The 14719-nt window shown below is 43.9% G+C and overlaps 1 protein-coding gene across 5 annotated transcripts in view; it reads right to left on the bottom strand.

Moving 5' to 3' along the window:
* Positions 1 to 14719, bottom strand: part of LOC123980102 (bone morphogenetic protein receptor type-1A-like) — a 60374-nt gene that overhangs the window by 12810 nt on the left and 32845 nt on the right. For all 5 annotated transcript variants that reach the window (XM_046064329.1, XM_046064328.1, XM_046064332.1 and 2 more), the window contains 2 exons: positions 8288 to 8662; positions 81 to 243 (listed from right to left, as the gene is read on the bottom strand). In XM_046064329.1, the coding sequence (XP_045920285.1) occupies positions 81 to 243; positions 8288 to 8354 (230 nt within the window). In that variant the 5' untranslated portion in view covers positions 8355 to 8662. The remainder of the gene's footprint in view (positions 1 to 80; positions 244 to 8287; positions 8663 to 14719) is intronic.

The raw sequence follows: 14719 nt of genomic DNA, 5'->3' as shown, positions 1-14719 counted from the left end.
GACGCACAGATCAATAAGAGATTTGAACGATTAGCTGATCAAACGGTTCTTCGCTCCGTTCTCTCAGAGTCTGGACTCACTGGCAGGTGTTGTTGGTGGCGTCCTCAGGACAGTGTCCGGAGCAGTAGCAGCTGAGGAAACGGGCCGCGTCCTCTGGCGCAATGGTCGAGTCCTCACCGGGCCGCCGAGCCTCGGGTTTCACCCCCGTCCCCTGCAGGACGTGGTCCGGGTTCTGACCTGCAGCTGGAGGGAGAAACCGCAAAGTGAGTCGGGATCCAGATTCTAATTTACTAAACAACAACCTCGTGTGAAGTTCAGATCCAGGACTCAAACGGGGACACATCTCTGTCTTCAGCCCACCTTCACTGCCTCCTTCTGTTTACCTCCGCTCCTCTAACCCTCCCCCTTCTCCCTCTCCAAACTTTGTTGTTTACTGAGCTCCCTCCCGTCTCTCCTCTCATTGGCTCGGACTAAAACCCCTCTGAGGTGTGTTCTGCCGTGCGTGTTGTCATGTCTGGACTTGAACTACCTGCACGCCGACTGTTTGAGCTGCCCCTCCTCCTCTCTACAGTTAAACCGGGTCCTTGTGTTTCAGAGTCGACCAGAGAATCCAACATCGACCGTGACTGACGGCGTCTGACTCGCTCACATTAAAACCTCCGCCGACACACCGAGGACGTCGGCGCTCAGCAGGGGAAATCTGCCCTCCGTCCAGACCGTAAAAGCATTTCGTCCAGTAAAAAAAACGGAGCTGTAACGAAAGAGTTTCCAGTTTGTTCACGTGTTTGTAGTCCAGTGAAAACCCTTAAATGGAACCAAAGTAAACAGCAAACTGCCAAAGTTATAAATGTTTATGTCACCAAAAACAGACGTTTTCAGATCTAAAATGAACAATTAAAGACATTTGTTCATTATTTCACTGCAGGATCAACTGATAACCAGCTGCTCCGTCTTCCTTCATTAATATTATTTATAATATATAATCCAAATAAAGCTCCTGAGGGTGAATTAACAGGCTGTGTAAATGTGTTTCATTTCCTTCCACTGCTGCAGAATAACTTGAAGTTGTTAACTCATTAGTTGATCACTGAAAATTATCTTTTTCCTGACCTGAACTTTTTTACCTTCTTTGGTTTTTCTGCTGCAGTGGAAGGAAATTAAACACATTTTCCACGGTCTGACGCCACACAGAATTTTTGCACAACCGATAACATCGTCTCGCGGAGTGAATCAACTCCGCCCAGCTGATGTGACACCAGCGTATGCCGGGACAGTAATCAAGTCAACTCGCCGCGAGTCCAGGCCCGTTAATCGGAAGGTCGGGCGGCTCAATCCCCGGCTCCTCCAGGCTGCATGTCAAAAAACCGTGAGCTGCACTTTATCCGAGCTGCTGGGGAGATCTCTGTGTTTTCAGTCGGTCTCCACCTCCTTGTCTCATCCAGTACGGTAACGTATCGGACAGGTAGACATTTAAAATGTAAACGACGTTATTCTCGTAATATTCTGCCTTCTCTCTGGACCTGTCAGAGATTCTGAACGTGAAGACGAGCAGAGAGCTGCTGAACACGAGCTGTTAAAATTAAATAATTTCTCTCTTCTTGGAGGTGAAAAGGAGCCACAGTCACATTTAAAGAGGTTACGTCCCCAAACAAAGACACAGAGAGGAGGGAAGACTGAACCATGACTGCAGATATTAAATAAGCTGATCTGCAGGAGGAACAGATCTGAGAGCAGCACTGACTTAGTTTTGTTTCCCTTTACATAAATAAAAATCTAATTAACGGTTTAATGCTCAACATTTTCATATAATTCAGCTTGGAAGATTTCTTTAAAATCTCGTCTCGTGAGCCGGCGTCTCGTCAGACCCCGACGAGTGCGCAGTTTGTTTTTAACAATCCAGTGGCGATCAATAAAAGGTTATTGTGATTCTGCTGAAAGGCCACACGGTTTTGCCCGCAGGGTGAATTCGACAGGTGTCCCGTGAAATCTGTGCCGCGGCAAAACGGCTCAAATGGAAAAACATGAAACTCAAAAAGGACAAACAGAGCAATGATGTCATCGGCGTCTAGACCTGAAGAGCCTCACACAGAGCTCCCCTCTCAGGCCGGGACAGCTCTGATTGGCTGAGGGAGTGTGTTGAGGCTGGAAATGGAAATGGCTGCTCTGTTAGTGTGTGTGCGCGCCAGTTTCCATCCACATGTGTGTTTAATTGCGCCGGCAGTCAGAGTGGAGACTGAGGTCTGGCAGAGAGCACGCTGGGTAATCAGACGCTCTCCGTGTGCTCTTAAAGACGCAGCGCTGCTTCAGACCCGACTGTTTGTCTGTCCGTCCCGTCTCACCTGCAGTCGTGGACGCCGTCGTGTGGTATTACAGAGTGGCAGCAAAGAGAAATCAATCCAGCTGCAACAATTAGTCTGCTGATAATCCAATCAGCGTTTCCTCCGATGTGCTTTTCTTTTGTCTTTGGACTGAACATCTTCAGGTTTTTGAACATTTGTTTTCATTCAGACTGCGTGGCCATTTTTACAGTTTTAAAATATATAAATATAATTTCTATCTGACGGTTGTGTTGGTCCCCGATGTACGAAGGACACACGGATTAGGGGCGTTCACTGGTCGTTGTTTATGTTCTTTTCCTGTTATTTGTGTTTGATGGGTGTAGATTAGTAAGGTCGAGATCAGCGTGGAAAGAATATCCGCATTTATGTCGCATTCGCTTCTTCATACTGAGCAAAAGTTTGCATCATTATCCAGCAACCACGTGTGCTTTCACATAGCGGCCCGGCTTTACCGGAACCAGCGGCGTGCCGCGGCGTGGCTTTTCACAAACGGATCGTTCCGTCTTTCTGTCTCGAGTCTGTCGGCAGCTTTCCTGCTCAGAGGCGGATAAAATCTGCTCCATACCTTTCATAAAGCGCATACAGCAAACCCCCGTGAAATAAGGCAGCGTGAAAGCTGCTATAAATCCAAAGTTGAGCAGATATACATCAATACGCAGAGAACAAACAGGGTTGCTAAATTAGAAGTCATTAATTACATATATAAGTATGAAGGAAGGAATGTGGTCGAGCTGCTGGTTAAAGCAGACTGGAGGGAGCGCTCGTTTTAGCTCCTGCCATGTCCCGGTCGCCGGTCGCTGTGGTCTGCAGACACAAAGTTAGCCGCTCTGCTCTCATGCAGAGAAACCGTGCGTTAGTCAACAATGACTCAGAAAATATGCAGAGTAATAAAGTTGATAGGATCAAACTCAACACTGCGCGGAAGCAGAAGGCAGTGGAGCAGGAAGGAGTACTCGAGTAAAAGTACCAATACTACTATGTGAAAACAAGTTAAAGGCCTGCTATGAAAAGGTTAAATCGGGAAAATGCATCTCAAAAAATCTGAATGTTGTGGATATAATTTATTATTTATTTGTTTTCATCTCAATGATTAGTGCTTACAGCTCATCTAAACATATTATTATATTAGGATAAACTATTTATAACACGGGAACTTCGACCTGAGAAGATCTCCGATCAGCTGTTTCACACCTGCTAAGGTTTCTGGTTCTGCTGCTTCACCACGTTGTACATTTTCTCTCAAATGAATAGTACTCAAATAAATGTCCTGTGACTCTTATACTAATACACACTACTCAGAAGAACTGATTTAGTCTTTACGAGCTTTGGCTATAAAATAGTTTTACAGAAAAACATGTATTTATTTCTTTAAAGTAAAAAAGTATTCTGTGTGGGGGAACAGCGAGAGAGGAAAACCAAGAGGAAGAAGAGATGGCCTGTAATGAAAAGGTCGCAGGATCGATCAGACAACAGCAAAGTTAAACGCCACACGGTCAATATAAGATATGGCGGCGGCGGCTGAGCTAAAGGGTCTTAACGAAGGTCACTGTGCAGCAAACAGAAAGAAGTGTTGCAGTGTTTGGAGCGCCTCACGCCTCGTGCAGAATATACGACGACGTCAGCAGAGAACAGCCTGCTATGACATCAGTGCGTACGTCTTCGTTGGCCCAAACGCTGCACAGGCGCATGTCTCTTAAAATGAGCCGGAGGAAGGATTTGTAAAGCGCGTGTCGTTCGGCCGGCTTGTTTCTCAGTGCTGGACTTACTGTAGCTTCAGATTTTGTCCACCAGAGAGGATTTTGTTTTGCGCTCCGGTGGCGTCTGCAGACTGACGGAGAGACGGGCTGGATTTCAGTTCGTCATCAGGTCGACGGGAGAGGACGACACATCCTGAATCAGCTGGGCGTCGTCCCGCTGACGAGCCACGTGAGGTGTGTCGCCTCTCTCGTGTCCCTCAGCACGTGGGCCGTTATACAGAAACCTCCTAACCGGCAGATCCTATCCTAACTGCTCGGTAACCGTGGTGATGAGGACGAGGAAGTGATTTAGCAATAGGCCATAACAGATTAACAGTTGCTGAGTCAGCGTTCATTTCCTAACTTTAGATAAGTGTTTTACAGAAACATCCTACCTTTGTAAATAAACTCTCCTGACTCCAGGAGAACTGCTGAGCTGTCCTAATTTTTACTTTTCCACCAGAAGTGTTTAATAACTCCTTTAAACCACACGGCTGCTCTTTCACTGCTTTCACAAGATCACTAAAAGGTCAAAAGGCGGAAATTGTTAATTGATTCTACCGACGTGTTTGGTGGCCAAAGCCCTCGTTAGTAGGAAGGCAGCAGGCGACGTGACGCTGGATAATGTCTCATTATGTAACATGATGTGAAGGCTTGATGGCTTTGATAAAACATGATGACGTCAGCCCGCAGCCTTTATTATTATTATTATTAATAGCCCGTTTTTTTTTTACCGTCATTATTAACTTTCCAGAGTAGCCTACGGGTTTCAGCCAGCAGCGGTTCCCTCTGCTCTCTGGACACTACAGTGGCCTGCGTCTTCATATCACTGTCAACGGACTGATTTCCTGTTTGACAGCATCAGCGCTCCGCTGGACGCCGGATATGAGGCGGAGACTGCGTCCGCTATTTTAGCCCTCTCTCTCTCTCTTAAATCTCCCGAGTTAAGCGTTATGTGGATTTGGATTTCTTGACGGAGGTTACCAACACCTCAGTGATCGTTGTTTCATTTTCCATTTTCAGTGCATGTTTCATTTAAAAAAAATGACCAAAAAACAGCGATTAAAATGTTGGATTGAGTATTTAGGATTTCCTAACCTGAGATAAGATAAGAATCCTTAAGTTAGTTAGGATTTGCTTCTGTCTTAACTTCAGACTGAAGACAGGAACTTCCTGTAATCCGGCCCCTGGTCTCATTGTAGTGTCTTTATAGGAGAATATTAACTGTAAATAAAAATACAGACGTGTTGGAGCTGGAGTCTGCAGGGTTTCCTTTCCTTCCATTCAGCATTAAGGTAGAGGGTCTGCCATAAAACACACATGTGCCTGCATCTTAAATCTCGTCCGTGTTCGATCCAGATCTCGTCACAGAAAAACTTGTGTGCTGTGATATGAACCTGATCCAGGTGAGCACCGGCCTCTGGCTGCTAAAGACTCGTCATGATAATTAACTAAAGCAGAGGATAATCAAGTCCAGGTTACCAGCAATCAAACTCGCTTCAGTGCTGGATGATGTGTTCATTTAAATTTATTGACTCCAAGTACCTTCTTAAAACTTTCCTTATGTAGTTGATTTTATTTATCTTTACCTTTTAAATGTATTTTAATTTCAGTGTTTTCATCTGGGTTTTATTGTCTTTGCACTTGTTAAAGCACTTTGTAACCTGTTTTTCAAAAGTGCTCCATGAATACTGACGGTTATTATTATTATTATTATTATTATTATTATTATTATTATTATTATTATTATTATTATCAGTGAGGATTTCATGACCTAATAAAGTGAATATATTTTATACATAAAGACACATACTTGACATTTCACTTGACTACTAAATTTAATGGTGGAACTAGAAATAATAGTTTGCTGCAGCCCTGATTCACACTGCAGGCGACTCACTGGTCTGGATGCAAAATAAACGTGACTATCGATGAACTGGTTTTCGGCGCGTGGAGTTCAGCCGCTCTGTCACTTCGCAGTGGCAGAGAGAAATAAACTGTGTTTCAAAGGGGCGAATGTGTCTCCAGAGGGAACGATGGATATTTCCGGAGAACAATGGCTGTTTGGAGCATTTCGTGCCGCAGACAGCTCATACAGTGACATACAGGAAATGGTTAATGTGCAGAGGGGAAGTGAGAGCGGCAACAATCAGTTCAACAGCTTCCTGCAGGGAGGAGGCGGCGGCGGACCGGGCAGAGAGGAGAGAGAGTTTCTGATGCAGCTGCTGATTCTGGAAATGAAATCGAATTAAACGTCGTGTTACACGAGTGTGGAGCTGAGATCTTTATTTATCCACGGAAAGTAGTTTACAAGTGCAAAGAAAGTCAAACCTGTACGCAGATGTAGAAGAATCGTAAAACACAAACAAACATTATCCCTAAAATGTTGAGAGCTCACCAAGATACCATGACATAATGCAGAATAACAACTACAACCAGGACCTTGTTAAGCTCACGTTTATTCACAAGTCTCCTCTGGTTTAATCATTTCTGACACGCCGACTGTAACTAAAGACGCTGCAGTTTAATCGCTCTTTAATGTTAGGCCCCCTCCACTCAAAAACACGCCGTTCTGTCGATTTTTGCCGTTCTGCGCATGTCCCTGATCTGTTTCCACGGCCATAAATATGTGCAACCTTGCAGCAAAATATCTGCACAACGATAAATCGGTCGGGCTCTATTTTAAATTAGCTTTCGTCGACCAGCTAAACTTCATACAGAAGAACTGACGTCAACCGACTGAAGATGTGAACAAACGAGTGGAAAAATAGTTTGATAAGACGGCAGAGTCTCTCCTTTTCCTCCTGAGATTACAGCGAGTGTGTTATCAGAGGCTCCCAGTCAATCCCAGTCAGTAACACTCGGCCGAGCGCCGCCCCGCTCTTATCGGCCCGCTCTGTGAGAGTGTTTGCAGGCCGGCGATTGGCAGCTCTGAATGTGACCTTCCCGCAGAACACATTCAAAGCTGTGCCGACAAAATCTGAAACGCCATGTTTACACTACAGGTCAGAAGTGTTAGGACACACCCAGTGTTTCTAATTTTTATGGAAATATCAGAAGCTCAAATCCAGTTTTGTTCATTATTTCATTGCAGGATCAACCGATGACCAGCTGCTCTGTCTTCCTTCATTAATATTATATATAATATAGTCCAAATAAAGCTTGTGAGGGTGAATCAACAGGCTGTTCCAAGAGGTTTACTGTAGAAATGTGGTTTGTTTCCTTCCACTGCTGCAGAATAAAGAAGTTAAAGACAAAGTATAGCTCAGCAAAACTGAGAAATGATGTTTATTTCCAAAATTAACAATTTCCAGGGATCAAAATAACTTCAAGTTATTCTTCAGCGGTGGATTAATTACTTAGTTAATAATTAATAATGCAGATAAGCAGGGAATTTCCCTGTTCTTGGTAAATTGGTATTTACTGCTACGACTACTACATTTCGGTTATCCTGACATCCTCACATGCTGCAGATCCTCACACTGCAAAAGCTGCAAACACGTGAATGTTTTGCAATTATTGTCTGTAGCTTGAGTATTTTTTAATATGGACTCCAGCAACTAATGGATGACCAGTAACGTCCTCAACATATTTATTGCTGCTGGAATTCTCTGGACTCAAAGCATTCAAAACTTAATCGATTCTTAACAAACACCATTCAGAAGCCGATAAATCCACCAGTTTCTGCCCAGAGCAGAGAGTCTTCCACCACTGGTTCTTCTTTCAGATGTTTTCTTTTGTTTCCCCGGGTAGAGCTTCATTTCTAAAGTCTCTCTCCGTTATCAGCCGATTGGCTCTTAATCACGGCTCTAACAAAAGGCTTCTGGTGCAGCTCTGTGTGTGCAGGGAGGGGCTGCTGATTACAGAGGAGGGGGCGTAATCACTTTTTATGTTAATGTGCGTCTGAACGTCCTGCTTATCTCACTGAACGCAAACTAAAAGGGCTAATGAGTAACTCTGCAGCTACAGCGCTCCGTGGTTAAAGGCAGAAAAGAGAAACGATGGTGACGGCGAGGGACAGAGGCAGTGTCCGGTTTTAATTTGAAGGTTTAAAAATAAAACACAGTTGCACTGAATTCACTGGGATTTTATCGAGTTTGTGTTGATAGCTGCGATCACGACGTCGCAAAATCCCGGAGGGAGTGATTTAATAGTTTTAAGTGACTTTATGTAACTTGTAACATCACAAAGTTTAAATTTGAAAAGTCTTACCGTCTGCTCTGAGGGTCAGCAGGTGAGCGGCGGCCATCACAGCCAAACAGAACGGCAGAGCTGCCATCCTGCAGCAGGACTGGGCTGAGACCGGAACCTGAACTGGGCCCGGACTGGGCTGCGCTCTGTGATGGGGAGCTTCTGGTCAGCTTCTGGTCAGCTGATCAGCGTCTCCGATCGCTCCTGATGCAAGTCTGTAATCCACAGTGGGGGAGCGGTGGGAGGAGGCGGGAGGAGGTCCAGCCGGCCGGGCGAGTCCTCGGAGAGAGAGGGACGGTCAGCTGGAGGACACGCAGGAGGGATGGGAGGGGGGGGGACGACGGGTCTAGAGTATCAGGTCCTCTTCTGTCTCACTGGCTCTCTGGGTCCAAAACCCTGAAGGAGGAAAAGACGGGTTTAAATTTAACATCCGCTCACTGAGCAAACGCACCTGCAACATGCGAGTTATTTTCTCTGTTCACACTTTCAGGCTGCCGTCCTGAAAGAGGAGAAGTTCCTCTGAGTCCGAGTCCGTCCTTCCCTTAAGAACATTTCTGTCGTTCGGCGCGCAGAGTGAACATTTCACGGCAGCACTACGGTGATGCATGAGGAGCATCGTGAAAGCGAGGAGTTTTTCTGCTTTAGCCAGCTGGCTGTAATGTTTGTTAGTTTACCTGTTGGAAAACAAGGTCTCCTGGACGGCGCTGGCTAAGAGAACGCGGTTTCAGTTGCAACAGTAAATCAGTGAATTGGAGGAGAGGTTTCCCCTGTACGCGCTCACTGTGAACGCCACTGCATATATATAGCCTTTTCAGATGTTATCGACCGAACGGATCACATTCTGACCCGTCATCTCGCTCGGGTTGTGACCGTGTTATAGCCGCCGTTTTGGCCGCTGGTAAAGTTTACTACAAAGCACGGGGCGCTTCCTGTCGGCTTTTCAGTCCCTTTTCCTCAACAAAATAGATAAATAAAATAAAAAAAAAATTAAAATTAAGTGCTAATTTGTTCGTGATTTAAATGAATTAAACCAAATATTTATTGAATATATTGAACATTTTTACATTATTACATTGTTATTGAGGAAAATTATATTGCAATAATCATCATTATTGTTTTATTGCCCAGCCCTAAGCTCAATTTATAGAAAGTAACAGGTAGCTGTATTTTATTACTACCTGGGCTACTTGTGTAAAGTTGAGAACATCAGGTACAAACTTAGACTAAACTGGCGTACAGCTCTGTCCTGTACAGACTGATTCATCCTGAAAAAGTGGTTTTGGAAAAGAAAGGACGTTGGTGACCGGAGGACCTCAGGTTACTAAAGCAAATTAGTGATGCAAACCAGTCCTTTTAAGCAAATGAGGAGACGTTTCCTTTTGGATTTAAATGTGCAAATAAAATGCAGCTCAGAAGGGAGGAGGTTTCTCAAGCTGCCTGTTGCTTTTTTATATTGATGTCTATACAGATAAGTGTCAGAAGCTGTAACATAAAGACACAAAAGGCAAACGTGATGTTAAATGTAACATCGCTGGAGGTTGTTGTTCCTCCAGTAGACTTATCTTTGGGTGTTGCTTATTTATTTATCTGCTCTAGCTTTTCCATTTCATATTTGTTCAGACATATGGTGAAAATAACGGCCCAATATGATGTGAAATTACATATTGTTCAAAATTTGCTTCACCTCGGCTGCTACAACTCCATCTTAGGGAAAACACTGTCATGTACTCGCAGGTTTAAGCCTGAGGATACCACAAAGCGTCGCCGTTCAGGCTCATAAAATCCTCTGTAAGGTCTTGGAAAGCTGACGTCTGGAATGTGACCAGTCAAAGTTTTGTCCACGTGAAGCTAGCGGCTAGCCGATACAGCCTAAATGTTTACCATGATAAAACATTTCATATCGTTAGATATTTGCTTCCCCTGTCTCATCTCGCGTTCATTCTGATTAGCAAACCTCCTCCAACTACTGGGAGCCAGTCAGGCTGAGTGTTCAGTTGTTTGATATTTAGTTAAATGGTTTCATTACCGCAGCCAGGACCTTATCTGTGATAAACTATGATCCAAAACCTTTAACTTGTTAATCAAAGCAGCAAATTCTGTTGGTTGATTAGCTGCGGCCCTACGTACACGGCTCATGTTCAGCGTTTCCATGAAACTGTTGATCTGAAAACATCATCCTGCTCATAGCGGAGTTACAAAGTCTCTCCTGCGGCCGACAGCTCTGTCATCCGGACGCTCCGCAGCGAGCAGAACGAGTTTCCACCGCTCCTGATTTCCCATTTAAATGAGTTGCTTTTATTGTGACGTACTTCGTAAAGACTCTGACAGCCTGCCGTGCTGCTCTGCAGAACACACTTTAAAGAAGGCTTTGGTTCGGCTCCGGCTCTCCCTCCGTCCCCCTGTGACCCGGTGACCCCTGCCTGCCCGGCGCTGGCCTCCGACGGTCTAACTAACTACCAAATTATTTGTCCAGGGATGTTCTGCAATTACAGACGCTGGCCCCGCGCAGCTCTCATATCGGCATGTCGCAATTAGTGGGCGCCGAGAGGGACCGAGGGGCGTGTGAGCGAATTAGCGGAGATGCACGGCCGGTGTCTGTCACTTTTCATTTGCCCGGGGGGGACAAAGAGGTCCGACCTGTGACCCACTTTTCACACATCTCAGAGAACAAAGACACACACAGGGCAGCGTACAGGCTGTGTGTACATGTGTGTATTAATACGAGCTCTACAGCGAGAGTACTTCACTCCCATACGCCCCTAAAGCACAGTGTGCGAATTGTTGTTGTTCTGGGGGCCACATTTTCAGGCACTGGGTATTTCCCTGAGCCATTACCCTCATTATTTATGTACATGTCAGACAAACACGGCGCCACACTTTCAAAACTTTTATTTCGCCACATTGTGAAAGCATCCAGGTCATAAACTAAAAGAAGAAAATAAATAGCTTAATTTTATTTCATCACATGCGTCCAGCTCTCATCATGAGTCAGGAAACACTGACAGGCCTCCTGCAGGCTACGATGGGAGAGACTGCCCTCCTTTGACTGGGCGACGGCAGAGAAGACTGGTTTACATGACGTGATACAAAAGCTCGTTTGTCTCGGCGGCACGAGCGTTCGTTTTAACGGCGTTCGTGTCAGAGGTGCTGGATTCACTGGCCTCAACAGCGTGCAAAGGAGGGTTTTCGTCATCAGTAATACACCCCGGGTCGAAGCATTTATTGTGGTAAAAATGTAGTTATTCACATGAGTTTTTCTTCAGGTTTTAAAATTAGACTTGCTGGATGGTGGCGGCCCGCTGGGAAACGGGTTGGTTTCTTTAACTTTCAAAAATCAACCTTTAAACTGATTTGACATTGATAATCAATATCGAATGAAATTAAATGTTTTATCGTGACGGCATTCTTGGCCGTTTCGCCCAGGCTCTAGCGTCACGTTGCCAAAACTTCAACTGGACCCGGGGAGAGTCCGATGACATTACTGATATTTCTCGTCAGTAAAAAAAAATGTATTGCCAAGACGTCAACTTTTCAAGACCGTACAGTGGATTTCATGAGCCTGAGGGGCGACACCTTGTTGTATGTAAATCTTTATGCTGCAGGTAACGGACAAGGAGGCAGATTATTCAGTTTTTTGGACTCCATTTGCACATTTTTCTCTGGAGAGAAACTGCAATCAGACCTCACGATAGTTTTTTTTTTCATAGTTTTTAATAGACTGCAGTGTTAAATCTTTTCAACAACTACAGCTGCGCTCTACAAAGTCCATATAAGAAATGTGAACAACAGACAGAGGAAAGGAAAGAGGATCAGTGCGTCAGACTGAATGCGTGTTGTGACAGTGGCTGCTTTAGACACACAGGGTCGTAAACTATATGGCGATATAGCCTACGATGGCTAAAGCCAGCTAGATAACGAGGTCCTGCATGCGAGGTCAAAGACCAAACTGCACACCGCCACCAACAGGACAGGCGGTCTGCTGCAGGTTTCACTTGAGTTAAATTTGTCAAAATGACGGAGAGCCTTCAGATTGTCCCGTCACTGCTTTAAAAATTCAGTCAATAACAGAGGATATTTGGTTAACGTGAGTCCTGACACACAAACACACACTTGTCTGTGCGTCGGCGTCACAATGTTGATAACAGAAAGTGGAAATATCTTCACCTCGCTGCCACAACAAAACCTCAAGTTTGTTTGTGGCTCTTCGGTCCATTTACAGACCGACAGCAGCAGCAGGGTGAGATAACACACACAAAGACACATTCAGACAGAGGGAGGACGGAGGGCAAGACGAGGCAGGTCCAGGAAGGACCGTCTGTTGTGAGCCCCCGAGACAGGAAGCTGCCGCCCTCCCCCTCCACACACACCCTTCCTAAATCACCCGACACATCCACTTCCCTTTGAAAACACAAGGTAAGATGACGGCACACACACAACATGTACAGCTGGTGACTGACGTGGAGACTCGGCGTTATCACGAAGCTGAAATACTCAAAACACCCAGAAAAACTCACTGGAGGCTGAGATACCAGAGGCCTCCGTCAACAAACAACTTCATCTGTTCACTCACAGAAGCAAAATAAAAAATATGGACTAAACCCTCTGGGTGTCAGGTAACTTTCCCTCCTCCTGCTCCTCCTCCTCCTCCTGCTCCTCCTCCGTAAAGTCGTGATCAAACTTGTCTCTGATCCTTCGGTATGCTTCTCAGCCAAACAACAAACTCCATCTTCCCCCAGCAGAAAGAAACAGACAGCAGAGTCTCGTTTACTTCAGATATTGACTACTGAATGTACGATCGATGGCAGGTTAGGCTCTGCGGGACATGCAGATGTTCAAATAATCACGTATCATTGGGAGTGTTGATTCCTGTTCAAATGATCCCACACTCCTTTAAATGGTTACACTCTTCATTACTTTCAAGCATCTGGGGGTATTTCCTCTTTCTTTCTTTACATAACAGCAAAGCAAATTTACTTTAGTACTGTAGAAATGTCACCTTCTGACATTCCTCTTCGACATATTAACCGCTCAGGTTACAGCCTCCTGATGGAGCTTAATATAGTTACGCTATATTTAGATATTGGGCGACAAAGACCATGAAAGAGAGCCATGAAATCTGTTTTAATTTTTGCCAGATTCCAGTTTGTTTGTTTTTACAAATTAAGTGTTTTCTGTCTCCTGTGTTTTGCAATTTAAGCACATGTCATGTAATCCTGTGATGGGTGAATAACATTTCAACAATTCAATTGCACCAACATTTGGGCAGATTCCACAATATTCCGCGTTTTATAGTTAATTTCATTTTGTTTGTTAAAGTCTGTGATTCTATCCGCATAATAAAATTTCTTTCTTGCAAGGGGGGCGAGGGATCGTTTGGGAGGGCCGGGCCACCTTGCCCAAACAATGGGTGGGCAAACACTGCCGTGCTATACTGTGTATAAAGTACTTAAAAACTAGCTAACCAGACATTAATTAGTTAAAACTAGCTAACCAGATATTAATTAGTTAAACTAGCTAACCGGGTATAAAGTAGTTAAAAACTAGCTAACCAGACATTAATTAGTTAAAATTAGCTAACCGGGTATAAAGTAGTTAAAACCTAGCTAACCAGACATTAATTAGTTAAAACCTAGCTAACCAGACATTAAGTAGTTAAAACCTAGCTAACCAGACATTAAGTAGTTAAAAACTAGCTAACCAGACATTAATTAGTTAAAATTAGCTAACCGGGTATAAAGTAGTTAAAACCTAGCTAACCAGACATTAATTAGTTAAAACCTAGCTAACCAGACATTAAGTAGTTAAAACCTAGCTAACCAGACATTAAGTAGTTAAAAACTAGCTAACCAGACATTAATTAGTTAAAATTAGCTAACCGGGTATAAAGTAGTTAAAACCTAGCTAACCAGACATTAATTAGTTAAAACCTAGCTAACCAGACATTAAGTAGTTAAAACCTAGCTAACCAGACATTAAGTAGTTAAAAACTAGCTAACCAGACATTAATTAGTTAAAATTAGCTAACCGGGTATAAAGTAGTTAAAACCTAGCTAACCAGACATTAATTAGTTAAAACCTAGCTAACCAGACATTAAGTAGTTAAAACCTAGCTAACCAGACATTAAGTAGTTAAAAACTAGCTAACCAGACATTAATTAGTTAAAATTAGCTAACCGGGTATAAAGTAGTTAAAACCTAGCTAACCAGACATTAATTAGTTAAAACCTAGCTAACCAGACATTAAGTAGTTAAAACCTAGCTAACCAGACATTAAGTAGTTAAAAACTAGCTAACCAGACATTAATTAGTTAAAATTAGCTAACCGGGTATAAAGTAGTTAAAACCTAGCTAACCAGACATTAATTAGTTAAAACCTAGCTAACCAGACATTAAGTAGTTAAAAACTAGCTAACCAGACATTAATTAGTTAAAACCTAGCTAACCAGACATTAA

This window comes from Micropterus dolomieu, linkage group LG12 (genome assembly GCF_021292245.1).
Source record: "Micropterus dolomieu isolate WLL.071019.BEF.003 ecotype Adirondacks linkage group LG12, ASM2129224v1, whole genome shotgun sequence".
Taxonomy (NCBI): domain Eukaryota; kingdom Metazoa; phylum Chordata; class Actinopteri; order Centrarchiformes; family Centrarchidae; genus Micropterus; species Micropterus dolomieu.
Note: the sequence above shows the minus strand (reverse complement) of the source record. Positions and strands in the feature narration are given on the sequence as shown.